The sequence below is a fragment of the Nothobranchius furzeri genome, chromosome 14 (assembly GCF_043380555.1).
Source record: "Nothobranchius furzeri strain GRZ-AD chromosome 14, NfurGRZ-RIMD1, whole genome shotgun sequence".
Classification (NCBI taxonomy): Eukaryota; Metazoa; Chordata; class Actinopteri; order Cyprinodontiformes; family Nothobranchiidae; genus Nothobranchius; species Nothobranchius furzeri.
This window is the reverse complement of record NC_091754.1, coordinates 57,242,678-57,261,308: the sequence shown is the minus strand read 5'-3', so window position 1 is coordinate 57,261,308 and position 18,631 is coordinate 57,242,678. Positions and strand designations below refer to the sequence as shown.

Below are 18,631 nucleotides of genomic sequence, written 5' to 3'. Positions count from 1 at the left end.
CTCCGTTTCCGCCTCCTGTGAGGGAATTTTTTAAACTCTCAAAGCGGCTAAAAGAGACATTTAGGATGACGTCCATCTGCAGAGCTGGCAGAAAAAATCTGCAACATCTTTAATTTCATGCAGGCTGAACATGAAGATAGGCGTAGACCAACTCCTGCATTAGATTCTGATATAAAACAGACGGTAAAACTTTAGGATTAGAAAAGCCTGACAGATCTACGTCACACTGCCCCTCAACATTCATGGACTCATCCGTGTTCACTCACAACGGGGAAGGTTGTGGTTGGTTTAGTGTCCTGGAAACAGCAGAGAACGTCTCTGCTAGTAGAAGCTAACCGTTAGCATTAGCAACTCCACCACACCGCAGAACTCCTCCGGGCTTGAGTTACTTGTGGAGATAAAACATCAACGTTGCAGAGCAAACAGAGTCAGTAGTAGTCGTCTGGCTCTTCTCCTATCAGAGGAGAGATGTCCAAATATCAGGAAATAGGACTCCAAATCCTGTCGTCTGAAGCTCAGCTGTGCTGTGCCTCACTTCACGGACGTAATTGGGGGTGGGGGGGGGACATGTCCCCCCACTTTTTCCAAAGTCAAGTTTTGACCCCTGCACTTTTTACCATCCAAAAACAATATTACGCTATATTAAATAGACACTGGTTGAGCTCTAGGACCAAACAGAAAACAACCGTTTGTGTTGGAGCCTGTTTAACATTAGAGCCTACTGTAAAGATCCCCCCCGTGTCCCCCCCCCCCCTTCTAAAGTGAAAATTACATCCATGCTTCTAGTTCCTGGAAATGGTGCACTGATGTATTTTTCCCCAGAGTACAACTTACAAGGCATTGATTCCTACTAGATACCCCTGCAAATGTACTGATTAAATGAGTGTTTCACATCTTTAAGAGTATTTTAAATGTTTTAAACTGTAGTTAAAAATGACAGACGTTACTCTGATTTTACAAGTGAAACTTTCTAAGTTAAATCTCTGAAAAGGAGCAATAGATATCTTCTGGAGTTCAGAACCTGTGTGTGTGTGTGTGTGTGTGTGTGTGTGTGTGTGTGTGTGTGTGTGTGTGTGTGTGTGTGTGTGTGTGTGTGTGTGTGTGTGATTTATTTATCACTGCCATTGATGACTAAAGTCGTCAGTTGAATTTTTGAACGGGGCGGGCGTGGGAACGAGCTCACACACCTTGGATCACGGCCATCACGGCCAAGTGATTTCCATCCTTGTGTGTCACACGTCACATGATCACGAAACAGACAATCTATGAACTATGAGATCATTTTGGGACGCCGCTACGCCTAACGCAAGGCGCTAACCCTTCAACAACGGATTGTGAAAAATGGGAAAGGCTAGAAACACGCCGATTCTTCCTATGGTCATACCTCCAAAGTTTATAATCGCTGCAACTCTAGTGTAACATACGTTGTGTGTGTGTGTGTGTGTGTGTGTGTGTGTGTGTGTGTGTGTGTGTGTGTGCGTGCGTGCGTGCGTGCGTGCGTGTTGTTCTCCTAAAAGCAGCCTCACCCTCTTCAGAGCACACGCTTTGATGACCCTCTCGTACTTCTGGGGCTCCAGCTCTTTCCCGAACAAGATGTTGCTCCGGATGGTTCCGGGGAACACCCAGGGCTGCTGGGCCGCGTAGGTCAGCTGACCTCGGACTTCCACTTTTCCTTTCTCAGAGGGAAGCTCTCCAAGGATGGAGCTCAGTAGGGAGGACTGTGGCGACAAGAGCAGAGATGTTCTGTGTCCAACACCAATCGGCGGGATCAAACACACCAGGAAGTAAGAACACGACGGACCTTTCCAGCTCCCACTGGTCCGATCACGGCCAACAGCTGACCGGATTTCAGAGTGAAGGAGAGGCTCTGTAGGGACGGGGCATCCAAACTCTGAAAAGTTTCAGAACAAAAATCCTACAGATTAGATTTGCACCAACTTCTTTCATCCAATCGAACAGCAAAACCCGTCAGACTACCGAGACAGTGGAGTCTTCCGGAGCTCTCCCACCTTGTCCCAGTAGCAGGTGAGATCATGGATCTCCACTCCAGGATCCTCCTTCTCCTGCTGAGGCAGAGCGGCCCCGTGTTTGGTGATCTCATCCAGCAGCAGGAACTCCTGCATCACATCAAACAAGATTATTCACAGACTCAGAATAAATAAAACCAGCATTAACGAGAACTTGGTATCCAACAGATTATGTACAAAATAATAAATATGACAATTCAAAGATCAACTAGTTAATAAGTTACTTGGAAACTTGGGATTTTGCAGCTCAAATACTCGATCTATATTTATTATCTGGTTGGACAGTTAATCAGTCAGCAGATGAAATTAACTGTTCAGATGATTTAACAGTCAATCAAAAAATATGAAATCTGAGGATTAGTTCATCCTAAACCAGCCCAACGATTTCACATCTGTTGGACGATTATTTTAGCCAGATTATTAATTAATCAGATGATTAATCGATTAATCGGTCAAATGATTCGTCTTTTAGGACATAAGATTAGCAGCTCGTGATTCTAACATGTAGATTATATGGTTGCCTAAAAGACGATTAATAAATTGGACATTTAATTAGTAGGATTATTAGATTACTGTGAACTTTACCTGGTCAGACAAAAAAAATCTATTAATGGTGTGGATGATTAATCTGATGTTTGATGTCAGATCGTTTATTATCTGTTAAACAATTGGTTTAGTCCTCATTTATCAGAAACAGAACAAAGTTCTCTGATGACCCAGAAGTGACAGCAGGACCAGAGTTCAGCTCTGTAACTACAGACTTATCTTTATGGTGTGTTTTACTGCTGCGGTTACGCAGATTATATGCTAAACTAATGAAAAAAGCTGGAGGGAAAGCAGATGGTTGTACTGCGCTGGGTTAGGGTTACAGCTGAACTGGAACATAAACACAGGAGTGTTATACTTCTGAGCCAGAACCATCCTGGGTCTGATGATCTGACTGGAGTCAGCCAGCTTTGGCTTTAAACCCAAACGAGAGGAGAACCCATACCTGAATGCGTCTGATGCTGACGCGGCTCTCGAACACCTTCTCGATGGCCGAGGGGAAGAAGAGCGTGACAGTGAGGCGCACAGCCGTGTACAGCGACACGGTGACGAAGACGCGGCTGGCTGAGATGGTGTTCCCCAGCAGCACGTAGATCAAGAAGGTGACGAACACGATGATCTTGCTGGCACAGAAGAAGGAGGCCATGTTGATGCCTCGTAGGTAAGAGCTCTTCATGATCTTAGAGATCTCCTTCCTAAAACCACAAAGAGTCCAGTCAGAGAGACCACCGCAGGTGTTCAACGGTCACACGATGGTTACTGAAACCATGCCTTTCACACCTTCTAGAAGTCTGGGTTTACATTCATTATGATTTTGTTCCCCTCGTAGAGAGCATCCAGAGGTCCTTTCTTGGTGGAGACACGATTTAGGTTTAGGTTCAGAAGGCCGATTCCAGATTACTAGCATTCATTGCTAGCATGAATTAGTGTCTAGCGATGGTGCATTCAAAGACCAACATGAACACTACAGATCAGGGGTCTCATTTATCAAACACTGCGTAGAATCCTTACTAAAACCGTACTTAAGCTCAGCAAAAAAATGTACTCACGCCAAGTAGGTTTGTGATCTATCAAACATGGAGTGTTCGCACAGCTGCACGCAATCGCCGCTTCATGAATCAGAGACTAACAAGAATGTTTCTCAGCTGCTTTATAGTCACGTCCTGCCCTCACCACACCCACTTACTGCCATACATAGTCAATGCAAAGTGCCTTGTGGATCTCATGCATATACATAAGCCGCCTGTTGCAGCGCTTCACCAATGACGATGGTGACCGTAGATCAAGGCAGATCAAGGAAGCGCAATTTCACAGAAGCAGAAATTGAGGTGCCTGTGGGTGAGGTGGAGAAATGAAAGGAAGTGCTTTTGCTAAACAAATAAGAGAAAATCCACAGAGTGGCACAGCGTTGCTGAAGCCGTCAATGCTGTGAGTTATTCAGAGAGATCTGTGGTGGATATAAAAGCAATGGTCCAATCGGGATTCGATCCCCAGACTCTCGGGTAAGAGTCACACTCGCTAACCAGTCATCCAAACAGAGATCTCCCCTAGACAAGTAGCCAGGGCGCATGATCAATCGGGTCACGGTGACAGGACACACACTGTCACAGACGCATGATGTTCTGTCTTAATCTGTCCCCCTGCTGATATTCTGCATTTCGTATTCTGTGCTTCAGGATGTGTGTGTGTGTGTGAGTGTGCGCGCATGTGTGTGTGCGTGTGGGGGGTCTTGTTCTGTGTGAAAACGAAGCAGTACAAGTGATAATGCTGCAGGATTTCATAACTTTATCCTTCTCAGCAGCAGCACTGCAGGTGCTCTCCATGTCCAACATGTGCGTAAGCCAGGTCCTTAGCCAACTTAAAGCTGCGCACATTTTTCAGCTACGTTTTCTTTCATAAATCCCAAAGTTTGCGTGGAAAGTTGCTTACGCAGTTTTCCGACCCCGTTTTGTGCGTAAGCAAGCTTGATAAACGACGAGGCCCCTGATCTGAAACTTTCAGACTGGCCAGTCACAGAGGAAGCTGATCGTGATGAATTATGGCTGATTCCATCACAACCTTTGGTGCATCTCTACTTCTCACAAATTTACACAATTACAAGTCTGTCATCTCAAAAAGTTAGGATTTCATGTTTTCATTAGAGTTCTACATAATTCTGGGGTAAATAGAAAGATTTTAATACAAAACGTTAAACTTTTTCTTCTTTCCAGTGCAGGAATATCCATATTTTTTCTGTTAAACAATATTATTGTTTAAAGAGCAAGTCACCCCCAAATCAACTTCTTTTTTCTGATAAACTATATAAATGCGTGTCTAATCGTGCTGCAGACATGTGTAGTTAATAGTTTAGCACTTTAGTGCATTTTAGTTAACATTTTTATTTTCTGCCTAAAACTGTCAGTGTTGTGCCGTCGTCAGGTAAAAACTCTGCACTGCATTTGGATTTAAATCTGCCATCGCTATTGGCTAAGAGGTACCCTAGAACGTTAGCTGGTACCATATGATGTCACAATGTCATTGTGAGCCTGTGTGTGTGTGTGTGTGTGTGTATTTGTTAGCGGCTCCACCCTCTCGGTCTGCTAGGCAACAGCATTTGTTACATTTTTCAAACAGGAAGTGGGAGTGGAGTAATACTCTGGTAGGGGGTGACTTGCTCTTTAAATTCCTAACAACCGCAACATTTCATTATTTTAAATCAGTTTTGAGAGCCTCACAAACCCACCGTTGAGGAGCCCACTCACAGTTCTGCAGGGTTAGGGTTTACACAGATGAGAAACATTCTTACCTTCTGACCTCTGACACCAGAGCAGCGAAGGGCTTCTCCCACGCGTACATCTTGATGATCCGGATTCCAGACACAACCTCGTTCATGGTGCGGATTCGGCTGTCGGTCAGGACTGCCGTCTTGCTCCTGTGAAGAGTTGGAGACGTCTACGTCATCGATCTGTTCCGGTAAACAACTCTTAAGATGCTTTTGCTGACGAGTTGGCGATGGGGGGACTCAGATTTGTGGTTTTTACCTAAACGTAGAGAAAAGCCTCCCAAAGAGAGTCTGGGTGGGCATCAGGAACATCAGGACCACCATTCCCCCCAGGCAGGAGGGACCGATCTCCACCCACAGCAGCCCCACGACAGCAGCTGCCTGAAGCGGCCCCACCCACAGGAAGTGCAGGAAAATAGTCACCTAAAGAAGAAAAGTGCAGCTGTGACTTAGATCGTCTGAAAACAAGGTCTGCTGAGATCTCTCAGGCAGGAATCCAAACCGCCTGCAGAAACCGGACTGTTCTCAGCGGACTCTGTCCGACTTATTAAGATGAGACCTGGCGTTCCAGAGAGAAGTGGGATTTGGTGTTTGGAGCGTAACGAGGCTTTAACCTCGTGGTGGGAGGCAGAGCTGCCAGCTTCTTGTAAAACAGTGAAAAAGTGAATCTACAGGAACACACAGATCCTTACAGCTCTGATCTCACTCTCCACCGTATAAAAACTAGATTAACGCTGCTCATTTTAACAGAAAGGCTGTGGTCCAACGTCAGGACGTCTAACACAACACACACAAAAACAGCTGTTCACTAATCTGTGAGGTGGCCGTCATTTCCTTTTAAAGAAAGACTAGGCAGCTCCGGCTTGCTTTTAGCACCTCCTAGTGTCCGTTTGTAGATCTGAAACTAAAACCCATCTCCTCTCTGTGCGTTTGCTTTTTTAACGCTTTAATCTAACAGCTGGAACGCCTCCCCAGCCGCCCTTAGTGATGAATCAGTGCTCTAGACACTGAGTTAAACAAATCAGCTGTGTTCATGATGCAAAACTAGGGCTGTCACGGTAACCGGTGTAGCGGCACACCCCGGTAAAAAAGTTGACAATAATAATAACCGTCTTGTTTTTAAAAAAAATATATTATCTCGGTGGATTACCGTGGCTGCGGTGTAGGCGCGGTGACCCTTACCAGCCACCGTATCATCTGCTGAAGTTGCCGGCGGCACATGCGCACTTTGTTGTTTACAACCAAAACTTTCTTGAAGCTAAAGCTGAAATAATGCCCAAAGGAGGAGACGGCAGCGCTCAGGACATTAATTATCCCTCAAAGAAGACAAAGTGGGAAGTACGGGCATTTTTTGGATATTTGAAGAACGCCGAGGGACAGTTGATAGAAGACGGCTATCCTGTTTGCAGCACGTGCAGAAAAAGTGTCTGTGAAAGGCAGCAGCGCTTCAAATCTCATGACACATCTGCGTGACCATTACCCACAACTCTACAGTCAACGCAAGGCAAGCTAACGTTAGCGTTTTAGCTAAAATGTGTGATCCGAGGATTTGGGTTGAGGGAGAATGCAACGAGTCGCTATATAAAGCAGCCGCAGCGCCGCTACCTGCATATAAACCGTGTCGCGGACACCGCCATGTTGAAATGACGCTATGCATTACGGGGCTCCCAGCGGCAGATAAGAGCTGGTCTCTCTCCGAGAATAATTATGAATTGAACAATGATTACTGCCTGATGACATTTTCCCACATCTGCAAAGCTCACTGGAAGGACACAAACCGAGGACAATATTTTCCTGATATAGGGTTTATTTAGTTGTTTGAAAATGTAACACTTTTAAGAAAATATTGCGATATCGAAAACCGTGAGGTTACATTTTCACACTGTGACAACCCTATGCAAAACATACAGGAAACGTGCTGCAAGCAGATTGCAGCACCAGGTATGTCAGCTCCACTTTTTCCAACAGACCGGACCGGCAACTGTAAAGACGCAAGTGGAACATTCTGGCCACAGGGGGCGATGGAGCCGGGTGCCCTTTCATTAACCCTATAAAGGGTTGTTTTAGCACATATTGGCTCAAGAAAATGTTGCAAAGTATTCCTTTAAGCATCCAGTGGCACGTCTGTACCATCGACATAAAAATATTGGACAATGGGTTTCCATAGGCTCCAATAATAACTTTTTGAGCTAAAATGGGAGGTGGCCATCACCGCCATTTGACCGTGTCACAGGTTCCGTCAAGCCCAGACAATTCCACAAAAGGGAAGAGAGGTGGAGCTGAGGGTGGGGCTGTAAGGCTGGGATCAACTGACGACACCCGGTTGAACTAGCTACAAGCTAACCTGAAGCTAACCCAAAGCTAACGCAGAGGTGGGAGCTAAGCTAACGGAGGTAGCAACCTAGCTACAACCGGAGTTAACTGTGCACAACACCAGAGCTTCTGAGTCAGAGATACGCCGGGTTGACCGCTGGGTAAAACCGGGTGGAACACAGAGGTCTCCCGAGAGCTCCACAAGCCGGCAGCCGCACAGCAGACAAGCGCCGCTGCGATCTGAGATGCGCAGAGCTGCCGCTGGGGAGAACCGGGTGGAAAGGTTTCCATCCCAGAGCTCCACAAGCCGGCAGCCCGCGCAGCAGACAGAAGCTGTGATCAGACAGAGATGCGCCGAGCTGCGGGGAGGGGAGAAGAGCTCAACAAGCCGATAGCCGGAACCCAGCTCCACCAACATGTTATATTTCAACCCATTTTCTAAAGTGCAGCATTATGTTAAATGCACTGGGTTTAACCCTATTACATTTAAATTTCATGGTTAAACAGTACATGTTAAAATCTAAGCTCAGCTCGGCAGTGACCTAAAATACATAAATATAATTTTACTTACCGAAAAAAATGAAGTGGAGACTCCTTGGATGCTCTATTAGTGCAATTAATGCCACAGCAAGTCATTTTATCCAACAATTGCACAAATAATATCCAAAAAAAGAATACACAAACACAGAGACTCAAAATCCCGGAACAGTTTCCAGGCCAGACCGAGGCTCTACTGAGGCCTTTCCACGGAGCTAACTGTGGTCACGTGGGTCTGATGCTCATTAATTATACAGAATTTTAGGCTTTTAATACACTTAAACAGAAGAGTGAGAAAAAAATCACCCCCCTCAGAGTTGTCATGAGTGTAAACTAGATCATTTAAACCAAAAACATGTTTTGGTACCAGGCTGTAAACATGTTTATTTCTGCTGTGAAATTGGTATTTTTAACATGGGAGTCTATGAGGATTTGCTCGCTTCTGACACCAGCCCCTAGCAAATGTCCCACATGTGGGACAAATAAAGGAGGATGGTATCTTAAATCTACACTCGCTGCTTCCACCGTAACACCTTTAAAACCAGGGAAACCCCAGGAGGGCACTCACCAACCAAATACTATCCAGATGGTTTCCTCTCACCCGTGGACATTTTTTCCTTTTAGACATGTACTGTTCAACTGTTACAGTACATTGTTCAAACAGCAGCCAGCTCCGGACTCCGACTGGTTCTTTTTGATAAATACCGTTATCATTTTTTAATAGAAGTGATCGTTTTTGTTTTGTCATCAAAAATTCATTTTTCATGAAAAAATAAACAAAAACATTTGGTCAACAAAATGAACACGGGTATACTCGAGCAGAATAGAGGACTCTGCGGGTTGCCGTACCTCATCAAACCTGTTGACGTCGTTAGAGAGCAGGTTGACGATCTGGCCTGTGGTGGTCTTTCCCATGGCTGAGCTGCTCAGGCTCAGAGCCTTTGGGAAAGAGAAGGGAGAATTAGCAGTGCAAAGGCATGCATGCATGCATGCACACGCACACACACACACACCTTCTTGTAGATCATGTGACACATGGCCACTCTGATCTTCATGCCCGCCCTCTGAACATTGTAGAAGTAGAGATGATGGAGCACCGCCAGGCCCATGGTGCAGAGGGCCATCCCAGCGGCGTAGCCTAGCGTCTCATGCAGAGCCGTTTGATCATCTGGGTCATAACTCTCAAAGTACTGAATCATCTGACCCAGGAAGACTGGCTGGACCACTTTAATGGTCTCCTGTTGTAAGAGGAGGAGAAGGTGGTCAGGGCATGAAAATCTCCACTCAGAACATTAAAGGTGATCCAGCAACAGCTCCAACCTCTATCAGAGTAAAGATTCCCAGCACACCGTAGGACTTCCAGTAACAGCGGATAATGACTTTCCCCAGCGCCGGTGCTCGCATCTCTTTGGCAGCATTCTGGACCTCATGATCCCAGTATCTGGTTTGGAGAAAAATGTCCTTTCCTCAGGTTATGTGGGACATGTGGTGAGTCAGGACTTGCCCGTGACGCGGCAAACGCATAATTACAGAAGGATTCCCTGTGAGAGGAGTTGGATCCAGGCAAGTCCTTGGGCCCTGTGGCCATGGATGTGGACATTAGCTCCTTTCACTATAAGATTTTATTCTCTTCAACTTAGACCTTGTTGTTGTTATTTATACACTTGATGTTGACTTTAATTTTAAAAATTATTTGTTGTCTTTCTTTTTTTTGTAAAGAAATTTGACAAGATTTTAATGGAATCATTATTTTATTTAAACTTTTGATAGCTAGATATGTGTTTCCTTTTGAATCACACCAAATACAAGCTTGGGTCTCAGGAGGTTACACACATCAGCGCTTCTGCTAAGCACTTGTTCCACTTGACCTGTAAGAAGGGTTTGATCGGGTTTTACTGACATGGGCTTAAAGACGGGTCTACAGTATCCTCGTGGCAACGGTTATCCCAGGATTCAATGCGGGCTGAACGAGTGAATTTTGTTGTAGCATTAATGGTGAATGGAGCAGGGGAGGATCACAGTGTTGCTACGTTAATATCTGGAGGTCAAAGAGGACAAAGCTAAAGCAGTTGGGTTGTCAAGACTCTTCGTTTGCATGTTTTCTTCTTTTGTCAAAAATAAGAAAAATCCTAATAAACTAGCTAGCATGCCGGGTCCTTCGTGTTTTTACACAAAGTTTAGTCTTATCTTCTGTTTAGCACCGTCACAGTTGCTAGGCAACGGGACATATGCCGAGGACGTAGGAATAAATATGAAGGCTAGACGAAGCGGTCGAGGAAGAACCCAACATATGTGGGCCGGTCCATAGAAGGATGCTGCCTGTGAATTGGAACACAGCCATATGTGTTGGTGGCTAAAGCCTGACTCACTTGCACATTCTCCTGCAATGCCCTGGTCCTGTAGAATGAGCCCTGGCATTTTTACTGTGATTGCCTGTTTTTCTGTAAAATCACAGAAAAAGAGAGATGCTCGGGTCGAGCAGGCTGCTTCATGCGCGTTCACGCTCAGGCATAGCTCGTAGCATTTGCTATCCGTAGCTTTAGCAGCAGAGAGAGAGGCAGTGCCACTTTGTCGCTGTTCCTAACGCCTAGTGACAAAGCTAGCTACATTTCTGAGGACCCTTAGCTACTTTCTGTAGAACTTTCTTCTAGATATTTCCTGCAAATTAGCAACAAAATAGCCATTTTCACTTTGAACCGTTCTTTGGTTTGACGTTGTTTCAGCTGTCGTCAAGGATATAAATGTTACAGATACATTGAGTGTTACTGGTGTGTAGCTCACTTTGTAAGACGTCTGACTCCCATGCAGAAGACCTGGGTTTGATTCTGGGTGTGAACATTTTAGAGTTTCTTTTTTACATTAATGGTATATTTTTTTACAGTAGGATGCCCAAATTTTTATTTGAGACTCGCCGAACGGCATTGAATTCACAGATAAAAAAGATGTGGGTTCAACTTTTATTTTGGAGCAAATTTTCAAGCAAGGGAAGGGAATGATCTGAGCATGCAGGAGGACTGACCCATCATAAACCTTTGTCGGCTGTGCTGAAGAGAAAGGTACAGAACCAAATTATTTAATTAATTAGCTGCGCGTTCTCCTGTCATCTGTCCTCCGGGCCACAGACACACACACACACACACACACATGGAGCTGACTGTCTCAGCTGTTATTTTCGTTAAGGAGTGTGCACGTACAGCATGCGCGCCTCGTGCACGAGTCTACTATTGAAGCTGCCGTTACGCTTTTGGCCTGAGGGGGTAATCGCGAGCATAAAAATTCAAAAGTCTGTAAAGTCCCTTTAAATACATCAACACATCTACGTGGGAACTCGGTGCACCTGTCCTGTACCAACAGATCCGGATACGGAAACATGCATGGTGACACAGCTAACACTGATGAGTTACATCATTCATGCACGCATTCAAGCCTTGACTCTGTCAGACAACTTTAACAAGCGCTCATCTCAGGTAGTGTAATAAGTGAACCATTATAGGACAGGCTGAATCTAGTCTCATTAAATATGTTTTACAGGAGGACTGTTACATAAATGCCCTGGGGCTTTTATTGTGAAGGGGTTAAGACTCGGTTTGATGGATAATAAAGACAAACGCTCATGATCTCCTGTTACAACAGAGCAGTGAGGTAAACCTGATCACAAGGACCACGTTAGCTGTAAGGTGGAGGCTGAGGACTCTGCGTTTCCTCCGATTCACAAGTTTCTGTAACGTGACGGAGGTGTCCAGGTACACCTTTTCTGCGTGGCGGTGCCACTGGTGTGTGTGGCATTGATGAGTTGTCAGGTGATTCTAAATGTCCTATGACTGTGTCTCCACGTTCACATGTTGTTCATACTACTGTTGTTGTTGTTGGTAACCGTTGGTTACTTAATACCCCTGCTAGAGAAGCTGATGTTTTCTATGAGCGTCATGGTGTGTGCTTCCCTCTCAAACCCTATGGGTAACAGTTAGGGATGCACCGATACCGATACTGGTATTGGCATCATATCGGTGCCGATACCGATACTGGTATCGGTATCGGCACCGATATGATGCCAATACCAGTATCGGTATCGGTAAAAGTTAACCGATACCAGGAACCAATACCAATGCAGTTGCTTGAAAATGGCTTCACTGTAACTTGTCATTTCTGTTCACCTAATATTTTAGTTTTGTGATGATTTCCATTCATATATTTTACTTTTTATCTACCTCACAGTCTTTTCCTGTTGAAAGCAGAGAAGAAAATAAAATCTGTATTCCAAATCATTGCCTTTTTTTGTATGGTAGAAGTATCGGTATTGGTAATCGGTATCGGCGAGTACTCAGATCCAAGTATCGGTATCGTATCGGTTTGGAAAAAAGTGGTATTGTTGCATCCCTAGTAACAGTTCCACGTGGTGCTACGGTCCGTGTAGGTGAGGGCTCTCTTTATTACTTGGATCCTGGTGAGCATAGGTCTTATGATAACATCTCCTTTGCTCTTTCTCCAGCTACGGTGGATCGTGTTACATCGATGGTCCAACCATGGTTCGGGTTGGTGTGGAGAACAGAGTGCTGCGTGAGTTGTCGGCAGATCCCGGTCTCAGGTTTCAACCAGTGTCTTACTCCTGGTCCTCCTCTGATTCTGTCGTGATATTCACTGCATGCCTAAACCTCTGCCTGTCGTGGGGTTTGTCATTTTTCCTGTTCTGTCACTTCTCCGCACGGTTGACCTTTCTGGGGACTCGGTCCGCGATGTCTGGGGGCGCCAAACTTGGGCCATAGCACCGGTTTGTGAAGCACCGGCTGCCCAGGTGCCTCCGCCTGAGCCGGCCGGTCCTGCTCCTCCACCTGCACCTCCTGCGCCTTCAGCTAGAACTTTGAAGGTGGAGTGATTTCTATTGCCAGACTCGTCGGCTCCATAGTTCTCTATTTCGAGTTACACAAGTTTGTCCATGTTTGTGTGTGTGCATGGTTGTCTTTCCTGCTTATACATGACGTGCAGACTTGGGTGATTGGAGATGAACATGCTGTGGGTTCCTGACGTCAGGTAATCAGTTAGTTAACAGTAGATGGGTTTAGTCCACATATTACTGTAATCCTAATTTGTTTTTATTTTCACTACTCTTAATTCCTCATGGGTACATTCACATGTAGGTTGATTACTAACCACCGATTTACATTTTTAGTGCTCTTTGACACTCATATATCTATTTTTTATAGAATTTTACTACAGTGATTAAGTTTTGAAAACCTTATGATTAACTTTGCTGATTTACCATTATGGGCTGCAGCCATTTTTGCCCTTCATTTTGATTACATTTTTACTTAGTGCAGTGATTTCTCCCATACGCAGTATAGGGTTTTACTTCTTTATTCTTTTCGCACCACTTTTTCCAGTACACGTAGTGTATCGCACCCATTTCTTCGCTTAATGCTAATTCACATAATTGCTGCACATAGTACATGCAGGTACTCACAGTGATACGTTTCTTTTTGCTTGTTAATTTGCATTAGACGCCATTTTGTTGTGTCTACATTGAAGTGCCCTGTGCTGTGCTCTCTCTCCTCTGCTGAGTTTCGTCGATGATCGTGCTTCCTGGGGGTGGACCTATGACTCGCCATTGGATTCTACTCCTCCTGCTTGGTGTTCCGGCTCGTAGGACCTGGACGTCCGTTTGTTCTGGCATGACTGCTGGGATACTTCGCTCGCTGGGACCTGACCTACCTGCTGCTCTTTCCTGTACTGGATCACGATAAGTGCTATTACAAAGATCAATATGTTATTTTGGAAGTATTCCCGACCTGTGGAAATATAAAGTTTTGCTCCTGCTTCAAAATATTACTTCCAAGGGGATATCTTGATAATCTGCTGACTTGTGTGCTTCCCGAGGAGTATGCAAGACTGTTCTTCAGAGTGGGGTTCGTATCTCACCGCTTTTGGCCTCTTCCTGGGGAATTGCACCCTGCTCTATCGTCGGAGTCCTTTAAGACTCTGGTTTGTTCAATGACAGGTGGTCTCTGGACGGACCACCGTGCCCTTGAAAAGGGGGGTATGTAACGTGACGGAGGTGCCATTCCACCGAAGGTTATTTACCCCCCTCTCTCCACAGATGCCTCTGACACAGTACTAAGCTGCATGAGACTGTCTCAAGGTCATGCATTCGCTTCTAAACTGCTTCCTTTCCAGCTCAAGAGAAGAATGAAGACAAAGGACTCTTTCCTTTTAATAAATCAAAGAACTCTATTTTTAATAAAGCTAATCAAACAAGGTGTTAGTCAATAATATAATGTTGACCAGTCTATGAAATGACAATGTTAGGATTAGTATGCTTTAATAAGTAATATGACTTTAATCTAGCTGCACTAGACACTCTGATGACATGTAATGTAAACGCACGACACATTGTTTACTCATCCAATCAGAACCTTCCTTTCTGAAGCGTGGCATAGTCTCTGTGGTGTTTAAAAATCTGCCAACTTTGATTTGACCAGAAATCAGAACATCCAGATTAATAAAACCAGTTCCCACTCCATCTTAGTTCAGTTCTCTGAGTTCTCTACAGTTCACTGAAGTTCACCGCATGCTAAGTAAAGTATCGGACCGGCCACCCGGACTTCCTTTTTAAGCAAAGAACCAACAAGCTCAATAAAATCTGTTGCATTTTACCAACCAAGCAACGGTTCCTTTCAGAATAATAGCTGACCTCACTGACCCTCCGGGTCCATCTGACGCTGTCAACCAACTGTCGCTTTTTACCTGGAGACAATCCAAAGACTAGTCTGTCGTACTGCTGACACTGTTTCACCGGCTCCGGTACCGAAAGGGGGGTCCGAGGACCTGGCAGTCTGGATCTGTAAGGAGGTCTCATCCTAATGGTATGTGTAGAGCGACAATATGGCGTCTCGTGTTTATGAAACTCCGATCAAACTCTGATCATAGCTAAAAGCAAAACATCACAACATCATTCAGACTTGCTTCTCCAGATATGAGAGTTCTGATTACATCACTCACACATACACCATTCATCTCACGTCTCATTCACACCAGATCCATTCATCACTTAGAGTTAGTCTTGTTTAAAATTCTTTAAAATTGTTTAGAAATAAATCTTCTTAAACGTTTTAAAGGTGACTCTCTCGTCTCTCACTTAATACAAGTGTTACATAATCCCTGCAATCAAAAGTTCCAATCTTCTGGTTAAAATAACCCAACTGTCCGTAAGGTTGATTTCATATTTACTATGGAATCTTACATCTTACGGGTCCTTAATTAGAAGTAAATTAACTCTTTTACATTTCTTTCCCCTTGCCATGGCAACAAGGGCTGCATTCCAAGTACAGGGAGCTCTGCTGGTCGTTTTACCAGCATGCACAGCTACAGAAGTGGAATGCAGCCCTCACTGATACACCTGTACCTTCTCTAATCTGTCAAATAAAGATGAAGTGTCCTGGCTCACTTTAAAGCGACGTCTCTGCTGGCCCGACTCCTCCGTTAGTGTGAGCTCAAGCACCAGTTAGATATTTATTTACAAACAAGCGATCAGAGTTGTGATGTCCTGATTAGTCTCCTTAAAAGGCTGGATCCAAACTGCCAGATAAGAGTTAAAAAGATCAACATGTGTGGTGTTGTGCATCGTTTATGGTTCTGGTTTTTCCTCTGGGAGTTCCTCAGAAATAAACAGAGCCGCTTGTGTTGTTGGAGATAAAAAAATCTGCGAGACAGTAGTTACACAGCTACTGGCTCCTTATCCTTTAAAAGGAAGTGAGAAAGAAGAAAGCTGCCTTCAGAGCAGCACTAAAACCCGTTAAATCACTGAGAAATTTACATTTCAAAATAAAGAACAAACGGCCTCCTCAGACCAGAGAGGGCAGAAGGGTAGCGGTGCAGACTGGAACCAAGGTGTGGATCTATCAGCACGGGAGAGAAGAGACTCGCTTTTGTTTGTTTACCAACAAAGTTCAACTAAACTAACGACGATCATCACCGTTCGTCCAGCTTGCTTCTAACAGATCTGGTTCCAATCAGCTGTCAGTTCCTAAAAGCTCAGTCACAGTTTTAAGAAAACAACGAGTACAATTAAACCACGCGTATCCTGTTAGCCTCAGATTAAAGGGATCATAAAAGCCGCTGTTTGGAAAATGGGAAATGTCCATCCCCATGAGAACCGTGGAGTAGACTGCTACCGCCGCGCTGTTTCAAGGCAGCAGGAATCCACAGTCACTATCTGTTAGCTTATCGATCTGGTCACACTTGTCTTCCATTTATCACCAATAAGAACAAATCTGTAACCTGTCCAACATTTAGGAGATAAAGCAGCACGCTCACCTCTGTAACTCCTGTCCCACGTACTCCGACTTGTCCTCCGAGAGCACCTCGAACATGTCATCCTCCTCCAGCCTGCGTTTGTAGCCCGTTCTAAAGAGAGGATTCAGCCACCTGACAGGAGAAGAACAGACCAGTCAGGGGGCCAGAGCGATCCAGTTCATCCCATTCAGGAAGTCACCAGTTATGATCCAGCTCTAGTCTGATCCCACACACTTCCCTTTTTCATTAAGGAGCCTAATGACACCTGACACATTCACCATGAACCTCGAGAGGACAGTTTGAACCAACGTTTTACACAAAAATCTTTATGGTATTCAAGTTTTTCTGCCATTTTCAGCTCATTGGAATAAACAGTAAATATAGTAGTAAGCAAGTGGACCGGGCTCAATTAGTATCCAAACAACATCTCTGCAAGAAAATCTAGTTTTAATTCAAGACAAACTTTTAGACTTGCTGTTTCTGACCAATCAGCATCCCCGAAAACAACAGATTTGAACATTTATGAGTATAAATAAATACTGTAAACTCAGTTTTCCACTTACACAGATTTATGTCACCCTTAATAACTCAATCACACTTAATCTGAGGCCTCACGCGCATATTTTAGCAGGATTTTCATTTGTACTCCTTTGATTTTTTCATTGTTATATCTTGGTGTAATCCTTTTGAGTCACATTTAACTTCTGCGTCACGGCCTCAGATCATTTAAGTCTTTTTGGGAGTGTTTAGCTTGTGCACAACGTCACTTTTCTCCCTGGGAAACGTAAATAACCGAGACCCCTGGAACAGAACCGAATCAAACGCAGTATCGTCTAAATTCAAAACACCTGGCGCTTACGGTTTTCCGGTTTCAGGAGCTGGCGCGTGTGATGACACGACGGCCAGGTGTCCTGTAGCTGGTGCCACTAAGCTAACAGGTAATAATAAAAACAAAACGGGTCAAAAAACTAACAAAAGTGAGAATAAACTCCGCTAAAAGACGTTTTAAATCGAACTGCTGCTGAGCCCATGCTTTGTCACAGCAGCACTTCCGTTTGAATACTTTTACTTATGACAAAAGTATGTAAACACAGTAAAAGTGAGCAGAGACACGTTTGAACTCCCCGCTACGCTAGCAGCGTCTCGCGCACGCCGGGTACTATTTGACCTACCAGAAAAACACCTTCGACAGGAGGTTCGCCGTCGCTGCCGGGTTGGTCTTCGCATCTCTGCTGACTTTCTCCATGGTTGCCGGCCGGCTTCCACACAGTACTCCACCTCCCTTAACTTTCTCCTCCTTTAAAAGCTGCCTCCGGCTAAGTGGCGCAACTTTGTAGTACGCACATGTTACAGGAGGGTCCTGCTACTGTACGGTGGATTACATAACACGTCAAGACACGCAAGCCGTTATTACATGCAGAAATAAAAAAAAAGGAAATAGAAACACTTCCAGGTCCCGCCCTAAGCAAATATGATTGGCTAATAAAATAAGAGGAACTATTCTATTGGCTGAGTGTTTACAATGCTCTCACGCGATTGGCCTGCGATTTTACGGGTGTAGAATGTGCTCCATGCGATCTAATTAATTATCTATTAATCCTTTATTGGGCACCCATTGAAGAATTTAAACTTTTAAATTTTCAATAAAATTGTATTTTTCAATAAAAGTACACTTCTGTTGTTACAATTTTCAAAAATACTTATTTTCAAGCAGAAATTCAGACGGTGATTAAATATGGACGTTGGTCCTGTTCTAGAATAAGAAATCCCAAAAATAAAAAACATGAACAAGTTTTTATTTTTGAATAATATAGATAATTATAAGACACTTTAGAATAATCTAACTAATTTTAAAACATATGACTCTTTACTAATACACATTATATCAGAATTACTATAGAATTTTTTAATGAAACCTGATAACTGTAGAATATTTTAGAAACGTTATTGAACAATAGATACTATTTCTAATCAAATATAGATTATTATATTATTTTAGAATATTTTATATTTCAGGATCTGTCATCTTCCTCCTGTTCATCATCATCATCACTGATGGTGAGATTGGTTGGCACAATACCTGTCCTCCATTTCCAAGAGAAATCTTAGTTTAAAACTGCAAATATATTCAATATCATAATTGTTCCTGTTACTATGAAGA

At 44.1% G+C, this 18,631-nt stretch overlaps 1 protein-coding gene across 2 annotated transcripts in view; it reads right to left on the bottom strand.

Moving 5' to 3' along the window:
* Positions 1–17,871, bottom strand: part of abcc4 (ATP binding cassette subfamily C member 4 (PEL blood group)) — a 39,910-nt gene extending 22,039 nt beyond the window's left edge. Inside the window, exons 1-11 of one of the 2 annotated variants that reach the window (XR_011516252.1) lie at positions 17,643–17,871; positions 16,492–16,602; positions 9,505–9,625; positions 9,198–9,422; positions 9,034–9,123; positions 5,594–5,757; positions 5,359–5,484; positions 3,019–3,268; positions 2,010–2,117; positions 1,802–1,891; positions 1,527–1,718 (exon numbers count right to left, since the gene is read on the bottom strand). Coding sequence is in view for 1 of the 2 variants with exons in the window: in XM_015952434.3 (XP_015807920.3) it covers positions 1,527–1,718; positions 1,802–1,891; positions 2,010–2,117; positions 3,019–3,268; positions 5,359–5,484; positions 5,594–5,757; positions 9,034–9,123; positions 9,198–9,422; positions 9,505–9,625; positions 16,492–16,602; positions 17,643–17,716 (1,551 nt within the window). In the remaining variant the exon portion in view is untranslated. The remainder of the gene's footprint in view (positions 1–1,526; positions 1,719–1,801; positions 1,892–2,009; positions 2,118–3,018; positions 3,269–5,358; positions 5,485–5,593; positions 5,758–9,033; positions 9,124–9,197; positions 9,423–9,504; positions 9,626–16,491; positions 16,603–17,642) is intronic. The other variant, XM_015952434.3, reaches the window with a different exon arrangement.
* Positions 17,872–18,631: the final 760 nt, after the last annotated feature.